The sequence below is a fragment of the Odocoileus virginianus genome, chromosome 33 (genome assembly GCF_023699985.2).
Source record: "Odocoileus virginianus isolate 20LAN1187 ecotype Illinois chromosome 33, Ovbor_1.2, whole genome shotgun sequence".
NCBI lineage: Eukaryota > Metazoa > Chordata > Mammalia > Artiodactyla > Cervidae > Odocoileus > Odocoileus virginianus.
This window is the reverse complement of record NC_069706.1, coordinates 18,696,521-18,711,412: the sequence shown is the minus strand read 5'-3', so window position 1 is coordinate 18,711,412 and position 14,892 is coordinate 18,696,521. Positions and strand designations below refer to the sequence as shown.

Below are 14,892 nucleotides of genomic sequence, written 5' to 3'. Positions count from 1 at the left end.
CTTCACTTTCTGCCATAAGGGTGGTGTCATCTGTGTATCTGAGGTTATTGATATTTCTCCTGACAATCTTGATTCCAGCTTGTGCTTCATCCAGGCTGGCGTTTTGCATGATGTACCTTGCATATAAGTTAAATAAGCAGGGCTATTCACTTTAAAACTCTTTTAACTATCTTTAACTATTTACTTAAATTGAACACCACATTTGATGGATGATGTTATAATTTTGCTTCATCTATAAATCTGATCTAATAAACACAGGAGAAGTAGAACAGTCTATTATACTTATGCCTATTTTTACCCATTTACATGTTCTTTTCTTTGTGGAGTTCAGAGATTTCTGTTATCTCCTTTCTGCTCAGGAAACTTCCTTTAGCCATTCTTTAATGGTAGTTTTGTAAACAATAAATCTTTGTCTTCCTTCTTCTAAGGATTTATTTCCTACTCATTCCTGGAGGATAGTTTTCCTGGATACAGAGTTCACTGTTAGTATTTCTTTTCTTCAACACTTGGAAAAACGTGCTGTTTCCTTCTAGTTTAGATGAGAAGTGTGGTTATTCAAACTGACATTCTTCTATAAATAATGCATTACTTTTCCTGTCTGCTTGTTAGGTTTTTTTCACTGTCTTTAGTTTTCAGAAGTTTAATTATGATGTGTCTTGGCATGAATTTTTTTGAATTTATCCAGTTTGATGTTACCCAGTTCCTTGAGACAGTGTATGTCTGTCTTTCACCAGACTTGATAAAATTTCAGCCATTATTTTTTTGAATACTTTTTTATTTTGAAAACTTTTTCAGTCCCACATTTTTCCTACTCTTCTTTTGAAACTGCATTGATACAAATAAGTGTTAGAAATGTGGTTATTGTCCTACATGTCTTTGAGATTCTATATATTTTGCAGTGTATTTTCTCTTTATTCAGAATGTGATTCTACTGACTCTGTCTTCAATTTGACTTATTCTATCTTATCTTTATTCTACTTAAGCTTTAAACTTGCTATTATATTTTTCTATGATTTCCATTTGTTTTTTAAATAATTTCTATTTCTTTGCTGAGATTTCTATTTTCCCATTTGTTTTCATAATTTCTTGCTGAAGCCATTTTTATGATGGCTGCTTATATCGCTTGCCTACAATTATAATTCCTGCTTCACCTTAGTGCTGTGTCTTTTGCTGTGAATGTAATTTCTCATTAATATTGTGATTTTCCTGGTTCTTTGTAGGAGTTATTTTCTATCATGTCCTAAGCATTTTAGGTAAAATGAGACTATGAATCCTAATCTTTTTTAAAAGCAGGCAGCACACAAAGGTCAGATGGGTGTGGCTGTTCCTCTTCCCTGCTGACACTTCCCTGGGAAAAGCAGGGTACTGATATATACTGCCTCACTGCAGACAGATGAGGTGGAAGTTCAGACCTGTCTCTGGCCTTGCTAACACCTTTATGAAAGTGGGGCACTGACGCATACCACCTTTTAACCTCTGACTGAGGAAGCTTAGCTCTTTACTGGGCTTCACTGATGCTACGTGATGGGAGACATGGAAGGAGTGCTGACTAGTTTGGCACCACACTTGTTCAGCTTCTTATTGCTGTTGGGTAGATGTGGAAGGTTAGCTGATGGCAAGGATGCTTATTAGAACCGATTTGTACTACCTCAAGTATTACTGATACTGTATGTGGATGGAAACTCAATTCACTACTGGACACTGATGGCAGTAAACTGGCAAGGGAATTATTAATTGAATAGTGCCTGACTCTGGAAAGATGGGATTGAGATGGGGATCAACTTCTTTCTTGGCTCTGACTCAGCCATGAATATAGAGGTGCAGCAGTTTTTCACTTAGTGTTGGGCTGGAGTAGGGCAAGTATTGCCAAAATCTTTTCTATTGTTAGGGCACCAATTTCCTAGTCTTTTGGTGTGGGAAAACAGGCTTTGTGTGGAACTTTTTGTATGCTGTTAGTTATAGACTAGACACTTCTGAAGTGCTTTTTCAAAGATATATGAGTAGCAGTAGAAATCCCAAGGAAGTAAAGGTCAAGTCAATTCCTCAAGTTTCAAGGTTTCTAAGCAGCCTTTCTTCTTCTTTATAACTTTCAGGAACTTTCTATTCTTATTCATTGTTATATCTGAGATTTTTAATTTTGAAGAGAACTTGGGCTGAATTAAAAATAAGTTTGATCTCCTTGCAGTCCAAGGGGCTCTCAAGAGTCTTCTCCAACACCACACCAAAAGCATCAACTCTCCGGTGTTCAGCTTTCTTTACAGTCCAACTCTCACATCCATATATGACTACTGGAAAAACCATAGCTTTGAGTAGATGGACCTTTGTTGGCAAAGCAATGTCTCTGCTTTTTAATATGCTGTCTAGGTTTGTCATAGCTTTTCTTCCAAGGAGCAAGTGTCTTTCAATTTCATGATGGCAGTCACCTTTTGCATGATTTTGGAGCCCCCCAAAATAAAATCTGTCACTGTTTCCATTGTTTCCCCATCTATTTGCCATGAAGCGATGGGATCAGATGCCATGATCTTAGTTTTCTGAATGCTGAGTTTTAAGTCAGTATTTTCACTCTCCTCTTTCACTTTCAACAAGAGGCTGTTTAGTTCTTCTTCACTTTCTGCCATAAAGGTGGTGTCATCTGTGTATCTGAGGTTATTGATATTTCTCTTGGCAATCTTGATTCCAGTTTGTGCTTCACCCAGCCCAGCATTTCGCATGATGCATTCTGCATATAAGTTAACTAAGGGTGACAATATACAGCCTTGATGTACTCCTTTCCCCATTTGGAGCCAGTCTGTTGTTCCATGTCCAGTTCTAACTGTTGCTTCTTGAACTGCATGAAGATTTCTCAGGAGGCAGGTAAGGTGGTCTGGTAGTCCCATCTCTTTATGAATTTCCCACAGTTTGGTGAGATCCACACAGTCAAAGGCCTTGGTGTAGTCAATAAAGTGCAGTCAAACCAGTCAATCCTAAAGGAAATCAGTTCTGAATATTCATTGGAAAGACTGAAGCTGAAACTCAAATACTTTGGCCACCTGATGTGAAGAACTGACTCACTGGAAAAGACCCTGATGCTGGGAAAGATTGAAAGTGGGAGAAGAAGGGGATGACAGAGGATGAGATGGTTGGATGGCATCACCGAGTTGATGGATATGAGCTTGAGTAAGCTCTGGGACAGGGAAGCCTGGCATGCTGCAGTCCATGGGGTCACAAAGAGTTGGGCATGACTGAGCAACTGAACTGAACTGAAAAATAAGTTTGAAAATATTAACTAATATTTTAATTGTTTTAGATGGGAAGAGTCATTCTAATTATTTAGTCTATTATACCACCAGAAATAAAAGTCCTTTTTTATAAATACATTGACTCTTGTCTGACAATCTTATTTTGATTTTCAACACATCACTTTCTGTTTTAGCTCAACATACTATTTTTCTTTATCCACGATTTTGTTAATTGTTTTGTTGAGGTCCTCAAGACCACCTCTGGATTCAGTCACTTTCTAGGATAATTCAAGGATATAGCATATAGTTATACTCAAGAGTTATGAATAAATAATGATGCTATAATAACAATGTAAGGATACAAAGCACAATCATTGAAGGGAAAAGGAGCATGTGGCAAAGTGCAGATGGAAACAGGCACAAGTTTACAAGAGTTCTCTCTTAGTGAAATCACACAGGTTATGCTTAATTCCTCTAGCAAGGAGCTGTGACAACATATATAAAATATTGTTGGCCAGATAGAGATTGAAGGACTAAGGTTTTTGTTGGGAGCTTGTCACACAGGTGTACCTAATATATATCAAGACTCAAGACTCCCAGAAAGCAAGCCTGTGTTTAGTATAAAAACTGCTTGCACAAGCACTTTAGGAACCATGAGCCACTCTTACTATTAACAGAATGGGGAGAATCTTCTAAAAATTTAAGTTCTTAGATGCCAAGCAAAGGCCAACCTTTCTAGGAAGGCTTTCTAAGGAAATGAGTTTCAGGACTGCTATGTTAATTCCTTTCATCACAATTCCAAATACTAATTGTGAATTGTGAAAACCAATCAGCGATATTTGTGATAATATGCAGGTCAGGAAGCAACAGTTAGAACTGGACATGGACCAACAGACTGGTTCCAAATAGGAAAAGGAGTGCGCCAAGGCTGTATATTGTCACCCTGCTTATTTAACTTATCTGCAGAGTACATCATGAGAAACACTGGGCTGGATGAAGCACAAGCTGGAATCAAGATTGCTGGGAGAAATATCAATAACCTCAGATAAGCAGATGACAGCACTCTTATGGCAGAAAATGAAGAAGAACTAAAGAGCCTCTTGATGAAACTGAAAGAGGGGAGTGAAAAAGTTGGCTTAAAGCTCAACATTCAGAAAACTAAGATCATGGCATCTGGTCCCATCACTTCATGGCAAATAGATGGGGAAACAGTGGCAGACTTTTAATTTTTGGGGGCTCCAAAATCACTGCAGATGGTGACTGCAGCCATGAAATTAAAAGACGCTTGCTCCTTGGAAGGAAAGTGATGATCAACCTAGATAGCATATTAAAAAGCAGAGACATTACTGTGCCAACAAAGGTCCGTCTAGTCAAGGCTGTGGTTTTTTAGGTAGTCACGTATGGATGTGAGAGTTGGAGTATAAAGAAAGCTGAGCACCGAAGAATTGATGCTTTTGAACTGTGGTGTTGGAGAAGACTCTTGAGAGTCCCGTGGACTGCAAGGAGATCCAACCAGTCCATCCTGAAGGAGATCAGTCCTGAGTGTTCACTGGAAGGATTGATGTTGAAGCTGAAACTCCAATGGCCACTTAATGTGAAGAACTGATTCACTGGAAAAGACCTGACACTGGGAAAGACTGAAGGCAGGAGGAGAAGGGGACAACAGAAGATGAGATGGTTGGATGGCATCACCGACTCAGTGGACATGAATTTGGGTAAATTCCGGGAGTTGGTGAAGGACAGGGAGGCCTGGCGTGCTGCAGTCCATGGGGTCGCAAAGAGTCAGATATGACTGAGTGACTGAACTGAACTGAAGTGATTAAAGGTTATATTTTGATACTTAAAATTCTTACTGCAAAAATATATTTATACACTAAAATTATTTAATATGGACTATACTTGTTCAATACAGAAAATACAGGAGAAATAATGCTTAATAGGTGTGGTATAAAAAAGAAATATTCCTTAATTTGGGGAGAAGTTATTAAAAATTGTCAATAGAAAATTATTTCTATAAGATCTATAGTAGGCCAATCTGGGGTTACCTGATGATATATATCTTTCTCATGTGGGCTTTCACGAAGAATCAATTTTCCTTTGTCTATGTATGTGATACAAAGTCTTACACATGTTAACTACATAAAGCACATGCTGAATAAATGAATGAATGAATACCTCCTTCCCTTGATTTGCTTTCGGAAGTGATTTGAAATCAACCTCTGCAGGAAGCACTGTTTAATCTATCCTAAGTTCCAACTGGTAACAACCTTATTTTATATACTGTTTTTACACATGCATTGGGCAGTATTAAATGTCAGTGCACCCTCTACCTCCTGTAAAATCATTTCATGTGCAATTCATCTTTTATATTAGAATATATGCCAAGACTGTATGTGAGATAGCTACATGGAGCTCCCAAATATGGCCTTATTTTGGTCAATTAAAATGGTAATTGTTACAGAAGAAGTCTTAGACTTACCTTTATCGAAGAATGTGCTAACCATAAAGCCAAAGAATATTGAAGCAGTGGCATAACACATAAGAAAGACAAAGATGAAACTATAGTCACTGTAGCAGAAGACTGGATCATTGAAAATCTACAATAAAACAATTATGACATCATGTAAAATATGCAATAAGCAGTACCATATAAACACAAGGGAAGAGGGAGAAAACTATGGCCCTAAAGAAACAGATCACACTGCCCAGTGACTGAAACTCAATGAGATGCCAAGTTAACTAATTAACTTATTTCTTACAGAAGGATTAATGTTTTTCTCAGAGATTTGGCAGTCTCTGAATTTCCATAAAAGCCATTTTTCATTCTCTTGAAAACCTGAGACTAACCAGTCCGTACTATGATTACTTTTTCCTTCTTAAAGGATAGTTGCAGTAGGTTGCAATCCACTGGAACTAAAATGTTAGATGTAACAGCCACATACAGCATGTAGCTATTGAACACTTGAAATATTAAGCACTTGGAAAGTAGCGAGTGTGACTGAGGAGTTGACTTTTTATTTTCATTGAATTTTAGTTATTTTTAACTTATACTTGAAAGATAAAGCAGTGTCAAATACAGATGAAGTGTTTCTAATGAAAATATCATGCATAAATTGAGATGTGCTCTAAATATGAAACGTACACTGGAGTTATAAATATTTAGTACAGAAAAGAGTGTAAAATATCTCAATTTTTAAATTGGTTGCATACTGAAATAATATTTTGTATATATTGGCTAAATCATATACATTATGAAAATAATTTCACCTTTTCCTTTTTAAAATTTCTAGTAGCTACTAAAATCCTAATAGTACATGTATGACTCATTTCTATCGGGCAGAATGAAACTAACACTTGCCTTGGCAAAAACTAACACACATATCAAGGAGACAATAAAGATATAAAAAAAGAAGAACGTGAAGAAATGTGCAGCCCAGATCATCCAACTTCTAAGTCCAACTGTAAGCTGGTACTCCTGTAGGAAATTCAAAACAAATCAAATATTAAATATATCAGCAATTCATAACATTTTCACATACATTTAAAAACTAAATTCTCATAAAAACACATTTAAATGGATAATATCATCATTTTATGAATGAAAAAAATCAAGGCTCAGAAAGTCATGTGAGTTGATTACATTTATGGAGTTAGTAAGGGCAGTACTGACATTCAAATCTTTTCCTCTTGAGTTCAGAAATCTTTTGTCAACATTACAGCTAGTATTAAACCAAAATGGAGAGCATTTAAAATTACACTTTGAAATATCGAGATTAAGATCTCTTTTCCATTACATCCACTTTCAGGGATATTAGATAAATGTGTTTATGGTTTCTTTCCTTTTTTAAAAATTCAATTGTAAATTAGAAGTCAGCAGTACTTCTTATAGTTGTTCTTTTTAGGCAATGAGTCTTTTCCTTCCCTCTAGCTTGTCTCTGAGCTTTTTGGAACTGTGGTTTGATGTCTACCATTAATTTTGTAAAAGTCTCTGCCATTATTTCTTTAACTCTATTTTCACATTTCCTTTTTGAATTCCAATATATACACGCTATATCATTGATGGTGTCCTATAGCTTTTCAATGTTTTCTTCTGGATCTTTACATAGTGTTTTCTTTTTGCACTTAAGTTTGTGTAATTTCAACTTTCTTGTATTCAATTTTTGATTCTTTCCTCATCAAGGTCAAGTCTACTGATGAGTCTGTCAAAGGCAGCCTTCATTTTTGTCAGCACGCTTTTTAAAAAATTTCTAGTAATTCCATTTGACTCCTTATAGCTTGCTGTTTCCGATCAGTTCAGTTCAGTTCAGTTGCTCGTGGTGTCCAACTCTTTGTGACCCCATGAACTGCAGCACACCAGGCCTCCCTGTCCATCACCAACTCCCAGAGTTGACTCAAACTCATGTCCATTGAGTCGGTGATGCCATCCTCTGTTGTCCCCTTCTCCTCCCACCTTCAATCTTTCCCAGCATCAGGGTCTTTTCAAATGAGTCAGTTCTTTGCATCAGGTGGCCAAAGTATTGGAGTTTCAGGTTCCACATCAGTCCTTCCAATGAACATTCAGGACTGATTTCCTTTAGGTTGGAATCTTCCTTTGGTTGGATCTCCTTGCAGTCCAAGGGACTCTCAAGAGTCTTCTCCAATACCACAGTTCAAAAGCATCAATTCTTTGGTGCTCAGCTGTTTCTGATAGCATTACCTATCTGATCATGCATGTTATCTGTTGCGCTGAAAAGAGAAAGCTTGACACTACTGTTTTTAAAGAAGGCATGTTTTCAAGATTGGCCTTTGATTGGTATATGGAAATTTGGCTGGTAAACCACTCCCTTCACTGATATAAAACATTTTCTAAATGATAAGAGTGTCTGACTGTGCCTAAACTGTTTGTACAAATAATAAGGTGTATGCTGGATATCTGCTGTCTAGGAGTTTGGAATTTTGGTATGTGGTAGGCCAAAGGTGCTTATATAATATAACCAGCATGCCAATTGAAACCTTGGATGCTAAGTCTCTAATGGATTTCTCTGGACAAGAACATCACAAATATGTTGCTGGATTTTCATCACTGGTGCAAGAGTATGCCCTGAGTGACCTCTTGTGAAATTACTTGTGGAAGCCTGCAGGTTAATTCCTCTAGGCTTTGCCTGTGTCATTTTCTCTTATGATTCAGCTATCACCTATATTTACTCTACCATTAAAATAAACCTTAGCTGTTAGCATATCTATATGCTGAGTCCCATGAATCCTTCAAGCGAATGTCAGAAAATAGGGATGGTCTTAAGGATTCTGGACACCTCTACTTTTTCCTTTAGTGCCTTAAATTATTAATCACAGTAATTTAAACTGTAAGGCATGGGTCAGTGGTGGACTGTGGCAGGGCCAGGGGCACTGAATGCCCCAGTGCTGCACAGGACCTTTTGAAGGAGGTCCTTCAATTATCTTCATTACCTTCACCAGTCTGGCCTCAGGTAAAACAACAGGGAGGGAACACAGCCCCGCCCATCAATATGAAATTGGACTAAAGATTTACTGAGCATTGCCCCACCCATCAGAATAAGACCCAGTTTCCCACTCAGTCAGTCTCTCCCATCAGGAAGTTACCATAAGCCTCTTACACTTATCCATCAAAGGGCAGACAGAAAGAAAACCACAATCACAGAAAACTAATCAAACTGATCACATGGACCACAGTCTTGTCTAACTCAATGAAACTATGAGCCATGCCATTTAGGGCCACCCAAAATGGATGGGTCATGGTGGAGAGTTTTGACAAAACATGGTTTACGAGAGAAGGGAATGGCAAGCCACTTCAGTATTCTTGCCTTGAGAACCCCAAGAACACTTTGAAAAGGCAAAAAGATAGGACACTGAAAGATGAATTCCCCAGGTTGGTAGGTGCTCAATATGCTATTGGAGAAGAGTGGAAAATTCTGAAAGAGATGGGAATACCAGACCACCTGACCTGCCTCTTGAGAAATCTATATGCAGGTCAGAAAGCAATAGTTAGAACTGGACATGGACCAACAGACTGGTTCCAAATAGGAAAAGGAGTACGTCAAGGTTGTATATTGTCACCCTGCTTATTTAACTTATCTGCAGAGTACATCATGAGAAACACTGGGCTGGATGAAGCACAAGCTGGAATCAAGATTGCTGGGAGAAATCAATAATCTCAGATATGCAGATGACACCACCCTTATGGCAGAAAGTGAAGAAGAACTGAAGAGCCTCTTGATGAAAGTGAAAGAGGAGAGTGAAAAAGTTGGCTTAAAGCTCAACATTCAGAAAACTAAGATCATGGCATCTGGTCCCATCACTTCATGGCAAATACATGGAGAAACAATGGAAACAGTGGCAGACTTTATTTTTTTGGGCTCTAAAATCACTGCAGATGGTGACTGCAGCCATGAAATTAAAAGAGGCTTGCTCCTTGGAAGGAAAGTTATGACCAACCTAGAGAGCATATTAAAAAGCAGAGACATTACTGTGCCAACAAAGGTCCGTCTAGTCAAGGCTATGGTTTTTCCAGTGGTCATGTATGGATGTGAGAGTTGGACTGTGAGGAAAGCTGAGTGCTGAAGAATTGATGCTTTTGAACTGTGGTGTTGGAGAAGACTCTTGAGAGTCCCTTGGACTGCAAGGAGATCCAACCAGTCCATTCTAAAGGTCAGTCCTGAGTGTTCACTGGAAGGACTGATGTTGAAGCTGAAACTCCAATACTTTGGCCACCTGATGTGAAGAACTGATTCATTGGAAAACACCTGATACTGGGAAAGATTGAAGGCAGGAGGAGAAGGGGACGACAGAAGATGAGATGGTTGGATGGTGTCACCGACTCAGTGAACATGAATTTGGGTAAACTCCGGGAGTTGGTGAAGGACAGGGAGGCCTGGAGTGCTGCAGTCCATGGGGTCGCAACGAGTTGGATACGAATGAGTGACTGAACTGAACTGTACAGTGGAGAAATAACTCCAGAAAGAATGAAGAGATGCAGCCAAAGCAAAAACAACACCCAGTTGCAGATGTGACCGGTGATGGAAGTAAAGTCTGATGTTGTAAAGAACAATATTGAATAGGAACCTGGGATGTTAGGTCCATGAATCAAGGCAAATAGGAGGTGGTCAAACAGGAGATGGCAAGAGTGAACATTGATTTTTAAGAATCAGTGAATTAAAATGGGTTGGAATGGGTGAATTAAATTCAGATGACCGTTACATCTGCTACTGTGGACAACAAACCCTTAGAAGAAATGGAGTAGCCCTCATAGTCAGCAAAAGAGTCTAAAATGCAGTCCTCGGGTGCTGTCTCAAAAACAACAGAATGATCTCTGTTCATTTCCAAGGAAGCCATTCAACATCACAGTAATCCAAGTATATGTCCAACCAGTAATACTGAGGAAGCTGAGGTTGAATGGTTCTATGAAGACCCACAAGGAAGCTGAAGTTGAATGGTTCTATGAAGACCCACAAGATCTTCTAAAACTAACACCCAAAAAAGATGTCCTTTTCATTATATGGGACTGGAATGTAAGCACAGGAAGTCGAGGGATACTCGGAGTAACAGGCATATTTGGCCTTGGAGTACAAAATGAAGCAGGGCAAAGGCTAACATTTCTGTCAAGAGAATTTACTGATCATGGCAAACACCCTCTTGCAACAACACAAGAGATGACTCTACACATGGACATCACCAGATGGTCAATACTGAACTCAGATTGATTATATTCCTTGCAGCAAAGATGAAGAAGCTCTACACAGTCAGCAAAAACAAGACCAGGAGCTGACTGTGACCCAGATCATGAACTCCTTGCAAAATTCAGACTTTTGCAAAATTGAAGAAAGTAGGAAAAACTACTAGACCATCCAGCTTTGACCTAAATCAAACTCCTTATGATTATACAGTGGAAGTGACAAATAGATCCAAGGAATTAGACCTGATAGAGTACCTGAAGAATTATGGACAGAGGTTCATGATTTGTACAGGAGGCAGTGATCAAGACCATCCCCAAGAAAAAGAAGTGCAAAAAGGCAAAATGGTTGTCTGAGGAGGCCTTATAAATAGCTGAGAAAACAAGAGACGCTAAAGGCAAAGGAGAAAAAGAAAGATACACCCATTTGAACACAGAGTTCCAAAGAATAGCAAGCAAAGATAAAAAAGCCTTCCTCAGTGATCAAGGCATACAAATTGAGGACAACTATAGAATGGGAAAGACTAGAGATCTCTTCAAGAAAATTAGAGATACTAAGGGAACATTTCATGCAAAGATGGGCATAATAAAGGACAGAAATGGTAAGGACCTAACAGAAGCAGAAGATATTAAGAAGAGGTGGCAAGAATACACAGAAGAACTATACAAAAAAGATCTTCATGACCCAGATAACCATGATGGTGTGATCACTCACCTAGAGCCTGACATCCTGGAATGCAAAGTCAAGTGGGCCTTAGGAAGCATCACTACGAACAAAGCTAGTGGAGGTGATGGGATTCCAGTTGAGTTATTTCAAATCCTAAAAGATGATGCTGTGAAACTGTTGCACTCAATATGCCAGCAAATTTGGAAAACTCAGCATGGCTACAGGACTGGAAAAGGTCAGTTTTCATTCCAATCCCAAAGAAAGGCAATGCCAAAGAATGCTCAAACTATTGCACAATTGCACTCATCTCCCACACTAGCAAAGTAATGCTCAAAATTCTCCAAGCCAGGCTTCAATAGTACGTAAACCAGGAACTTCCAGATGCTCAAGTTGGATAAATAAAAGGCAGGTGAAGCAGAGATCAAACTGCCAACATCGATTACAGATTTGTCTCTTTGAAACGTTTTTTTTCTTAATTTTTGGTGTGGCTTGCAATCCTTTGTTGAAAATCAGACATGTTAGCCAGGGGAGCATATATGAAGGTAAATAGGCCTATAGTGTGAGACTTCATATTAGATTAGCTAGGACCTGAGTTGTTTGAAATTTTAACTCTAGGTACTAGAAACATCAAATTCCTCTAGTGACCTTTCACCATGTCCCTTCTTGCCATCAGGTTTTACTTTTACCTTTCTGTTGCTCCACACAGTTTGCTTCTGGAAATTGGCCAGCTTGGTATTCGCTCTTCCTGCTCTGTATTTGTTGTTACTGGGATATAATCTACTTCTATGGGACGCAACAACCATCTACAATGCTGAACATGCAGAAATAATTCAATCCTCTGTGTAACACAACTCTACACGCTTACAAATCCTTTAAAGAAACTTTATAAGAAAATAATTTGGATTACCTTCAATCTTTTTTCCTTTTCCCATACAATAGATCGAATGATGGGAAGTACAGTTGGAGAGAACATGAGTATGAACATCAAAGGAAGGAAACTACCAGTGTGTAAAAGTACTCCGTCATCAGGATAAGCTGGATATGGAAATCTCTGTACAAAGATGCTGATATTGTCAAACAACTGTTTAGCACTGCTCTCATGATATACAATGATGGCCTTATCTAAGGCGTGCTGTATAGCCAGGAATCCTTCTCTGATGTACCCTATATGATAAGATAAACATCATCAAGTAAAACATGCTAAGGAACATCTAATCAGACACATGAAAAAAGCAAGGTAATTCAAGTCAGTCACAGCTTATCACATATAGAACCTAAACTTAGTGTTGCATCAGGGCTAACTGAACATAATAGCTCTGAGAACCTATTATAGTTCTCACACAGGAACAAGGGTTACTTCTTCAAATTGAATCTAATTCACATCTTCTAAAAATTAAATATATTTAATTAAAGTGGTAGATTTGGTAAATGTAATTCATATTTACAAAAAATGCAACTTTAATTAAACACTGGTGAGATGAAGACTTGGAAAGGTACAATAAAATGTGAAAGTCAGACTGACAGATATATATAGTGAGTAATACAGTTTGGACCCCAAGGAAAATTGTTTCATTGAAACCAACTTATCCATAAAGGTAAAAGGAAGTTTAGGATTTAACTAGCTTTTCTTTTACTTATTTTTTCTACTTGGAATGTGCTTTTAATTTACAAATCTAGAGTATTATGCATTGGTAAAATAGGTGAGACCAGAAAAAAATAATTACACTTGGGATAGACTCAAATTGCTTTTTTAAAAACTGAAGAATAGTTGATTTACAATAATGTGATAGCATCAAGTATACAGCATAGTAACTCAAGTACATTTTTTCAGATTATATTCGACTACAGGTTAGTATAACAAACAATATAATTTCATATACAGTAAATTCTTGTTGTTTATCTATTTTATGTATTTTGTAGTTGTTCAGTTGCTCAGTCATGTCTGACTCTTTGTGACACTATAGACTGCAGCATACCAGGCTTTCCTGTCCTTAACCATCTCCCAGAGCTTGCTCAAACTCATACCCAATGAGTTGGTGATGCCATCCAGCAATTTCGTCCTCTGTTGTCCCCTTCTCCACCTGCCTTCAATCTTTCCCAGCATCAGGGTCTTTTCTAATGACTCAGCTCTTCACATCAGGTGGCCAAAGTACTGGAGCTTCAGCTTCCACATCACTTCCAATCAACATTCAGGGTTGATTTCATTTAGGGTTGACTGGTTGGATCTCCTTTCAGTCCAAGGGATTTTCTTTTTTTTTTCTTCATTTATTTTTATTAGTTGGAGGCTAATTACTTTACAATATTGTAGTGGTTTTTGTCATACATTGACATGAATCAGCCATGGATTTACATGTATTCCCCATCCCAATCCCCCGTCCCGCCTCCCTCTCTACCCGATCCCTCTGGGTCTTCCCAGTGCACCAGGTCCGAGCACTTGTCTCATGCATCCAACCTGGGCTGATGATCTGTTTCACCCTAGATAATATACATGTTTTGATGCTGTTCTCTTGAAACAGCCCACCCTCGCCTTCTCCCACAGAGTCCAAAAGTCTGTTCTGTACATCTGTGTCTCTTTTTCTGTTTTGCATATAGGATTATCATTACCATCTTTCTAAATTCCATATATATGTGTTAGTATACTGTAATGTTCTTTATCTTTCTGGCTTACTTCCCTCTGTATAATGGACTCCAGTTTCATCCATCTCATTAGAACTGATTCAAATGAATTCTTTTTAATGGCTGAGTAATATTCCATGGTGTATATGTACCACAGCTTCCTCATCCATTCTTCTGCTGATGGGCATCTAGGTTGCTTCCATGTCCTGCTTATTATAAACAGTGCTGCAATGAACATTGGGGTGCACGTGTCTCTTTCAGATCTGGTTTCCTCAGTGTGTATGCCCAGAAGTGGGATTGCTGGGTCACATGGCAGTTCTATTTCCAGTTTTTTAAGAAATCTCCACACTGTTTTCCACAGTGGCTGTACTAGTTTGCATTCCCACCAACAGTGTAAGAGGGTTCCCTTTTCTCCACACCCTCTCTAGCATTTATTGCTTGTAGACTTTTGGATAGCGGCCATCCTGACTGGCGTGTAATGGTACCTCATTGTGGTTTTGATTTGCATTTCTCTGATAATGAGTGATGTTGAGCATCTTTTCATGTGTTTGTTAGCCATCTGTATGTCTTCTTTGGAGAAATGTCTGTTTAGTTCCTTGGTCCATTTTTTGATTGGGTCATTTATTTTTCTGGAATTGAGCTGCAGGAGTTGCTTGTATATTTTTGAGATTAATCCTTTGTTGCTTCATTTGCTATTATTTTCTCCC

At 38.3% G+C, this 14,892-nt stretch overlaps 1 protein-coding gene across 1 annotated transcript in view; it reads right to left on the bottom strand.

Moving 5' to 3' along the window:
* LOC110147413 (phospholipid-transporting ATPase ABCA3-like) overlaps nucleotides 1-14,892 on the bottom strand; it is a 227,198-nt gene that overhangs the window by 171,603 nt on the left and 40,703 nt on the right. The window contains exons 6-8 of the mRNA XM_070461131.1: nucleotides 12,477-12,733; nucleotides 6,577-6,693; nucleotides 5,698-5,815 (exon numbers count right to left, since the gene is read on the bottom strand). Coding sequence (XP_070317232.1) covers nucleotides 5,698-5,815; nucleotides 6,577-6,693; nucleotides 12,477-12,733 — 492 coding nt within the window. The remainder of the gene's footprint in view (nucleotides 1-5,697; nucleotides 5,816-6,576; nucleotides 6,694-12,476; nucleotides 12,734-14,892) is intronic.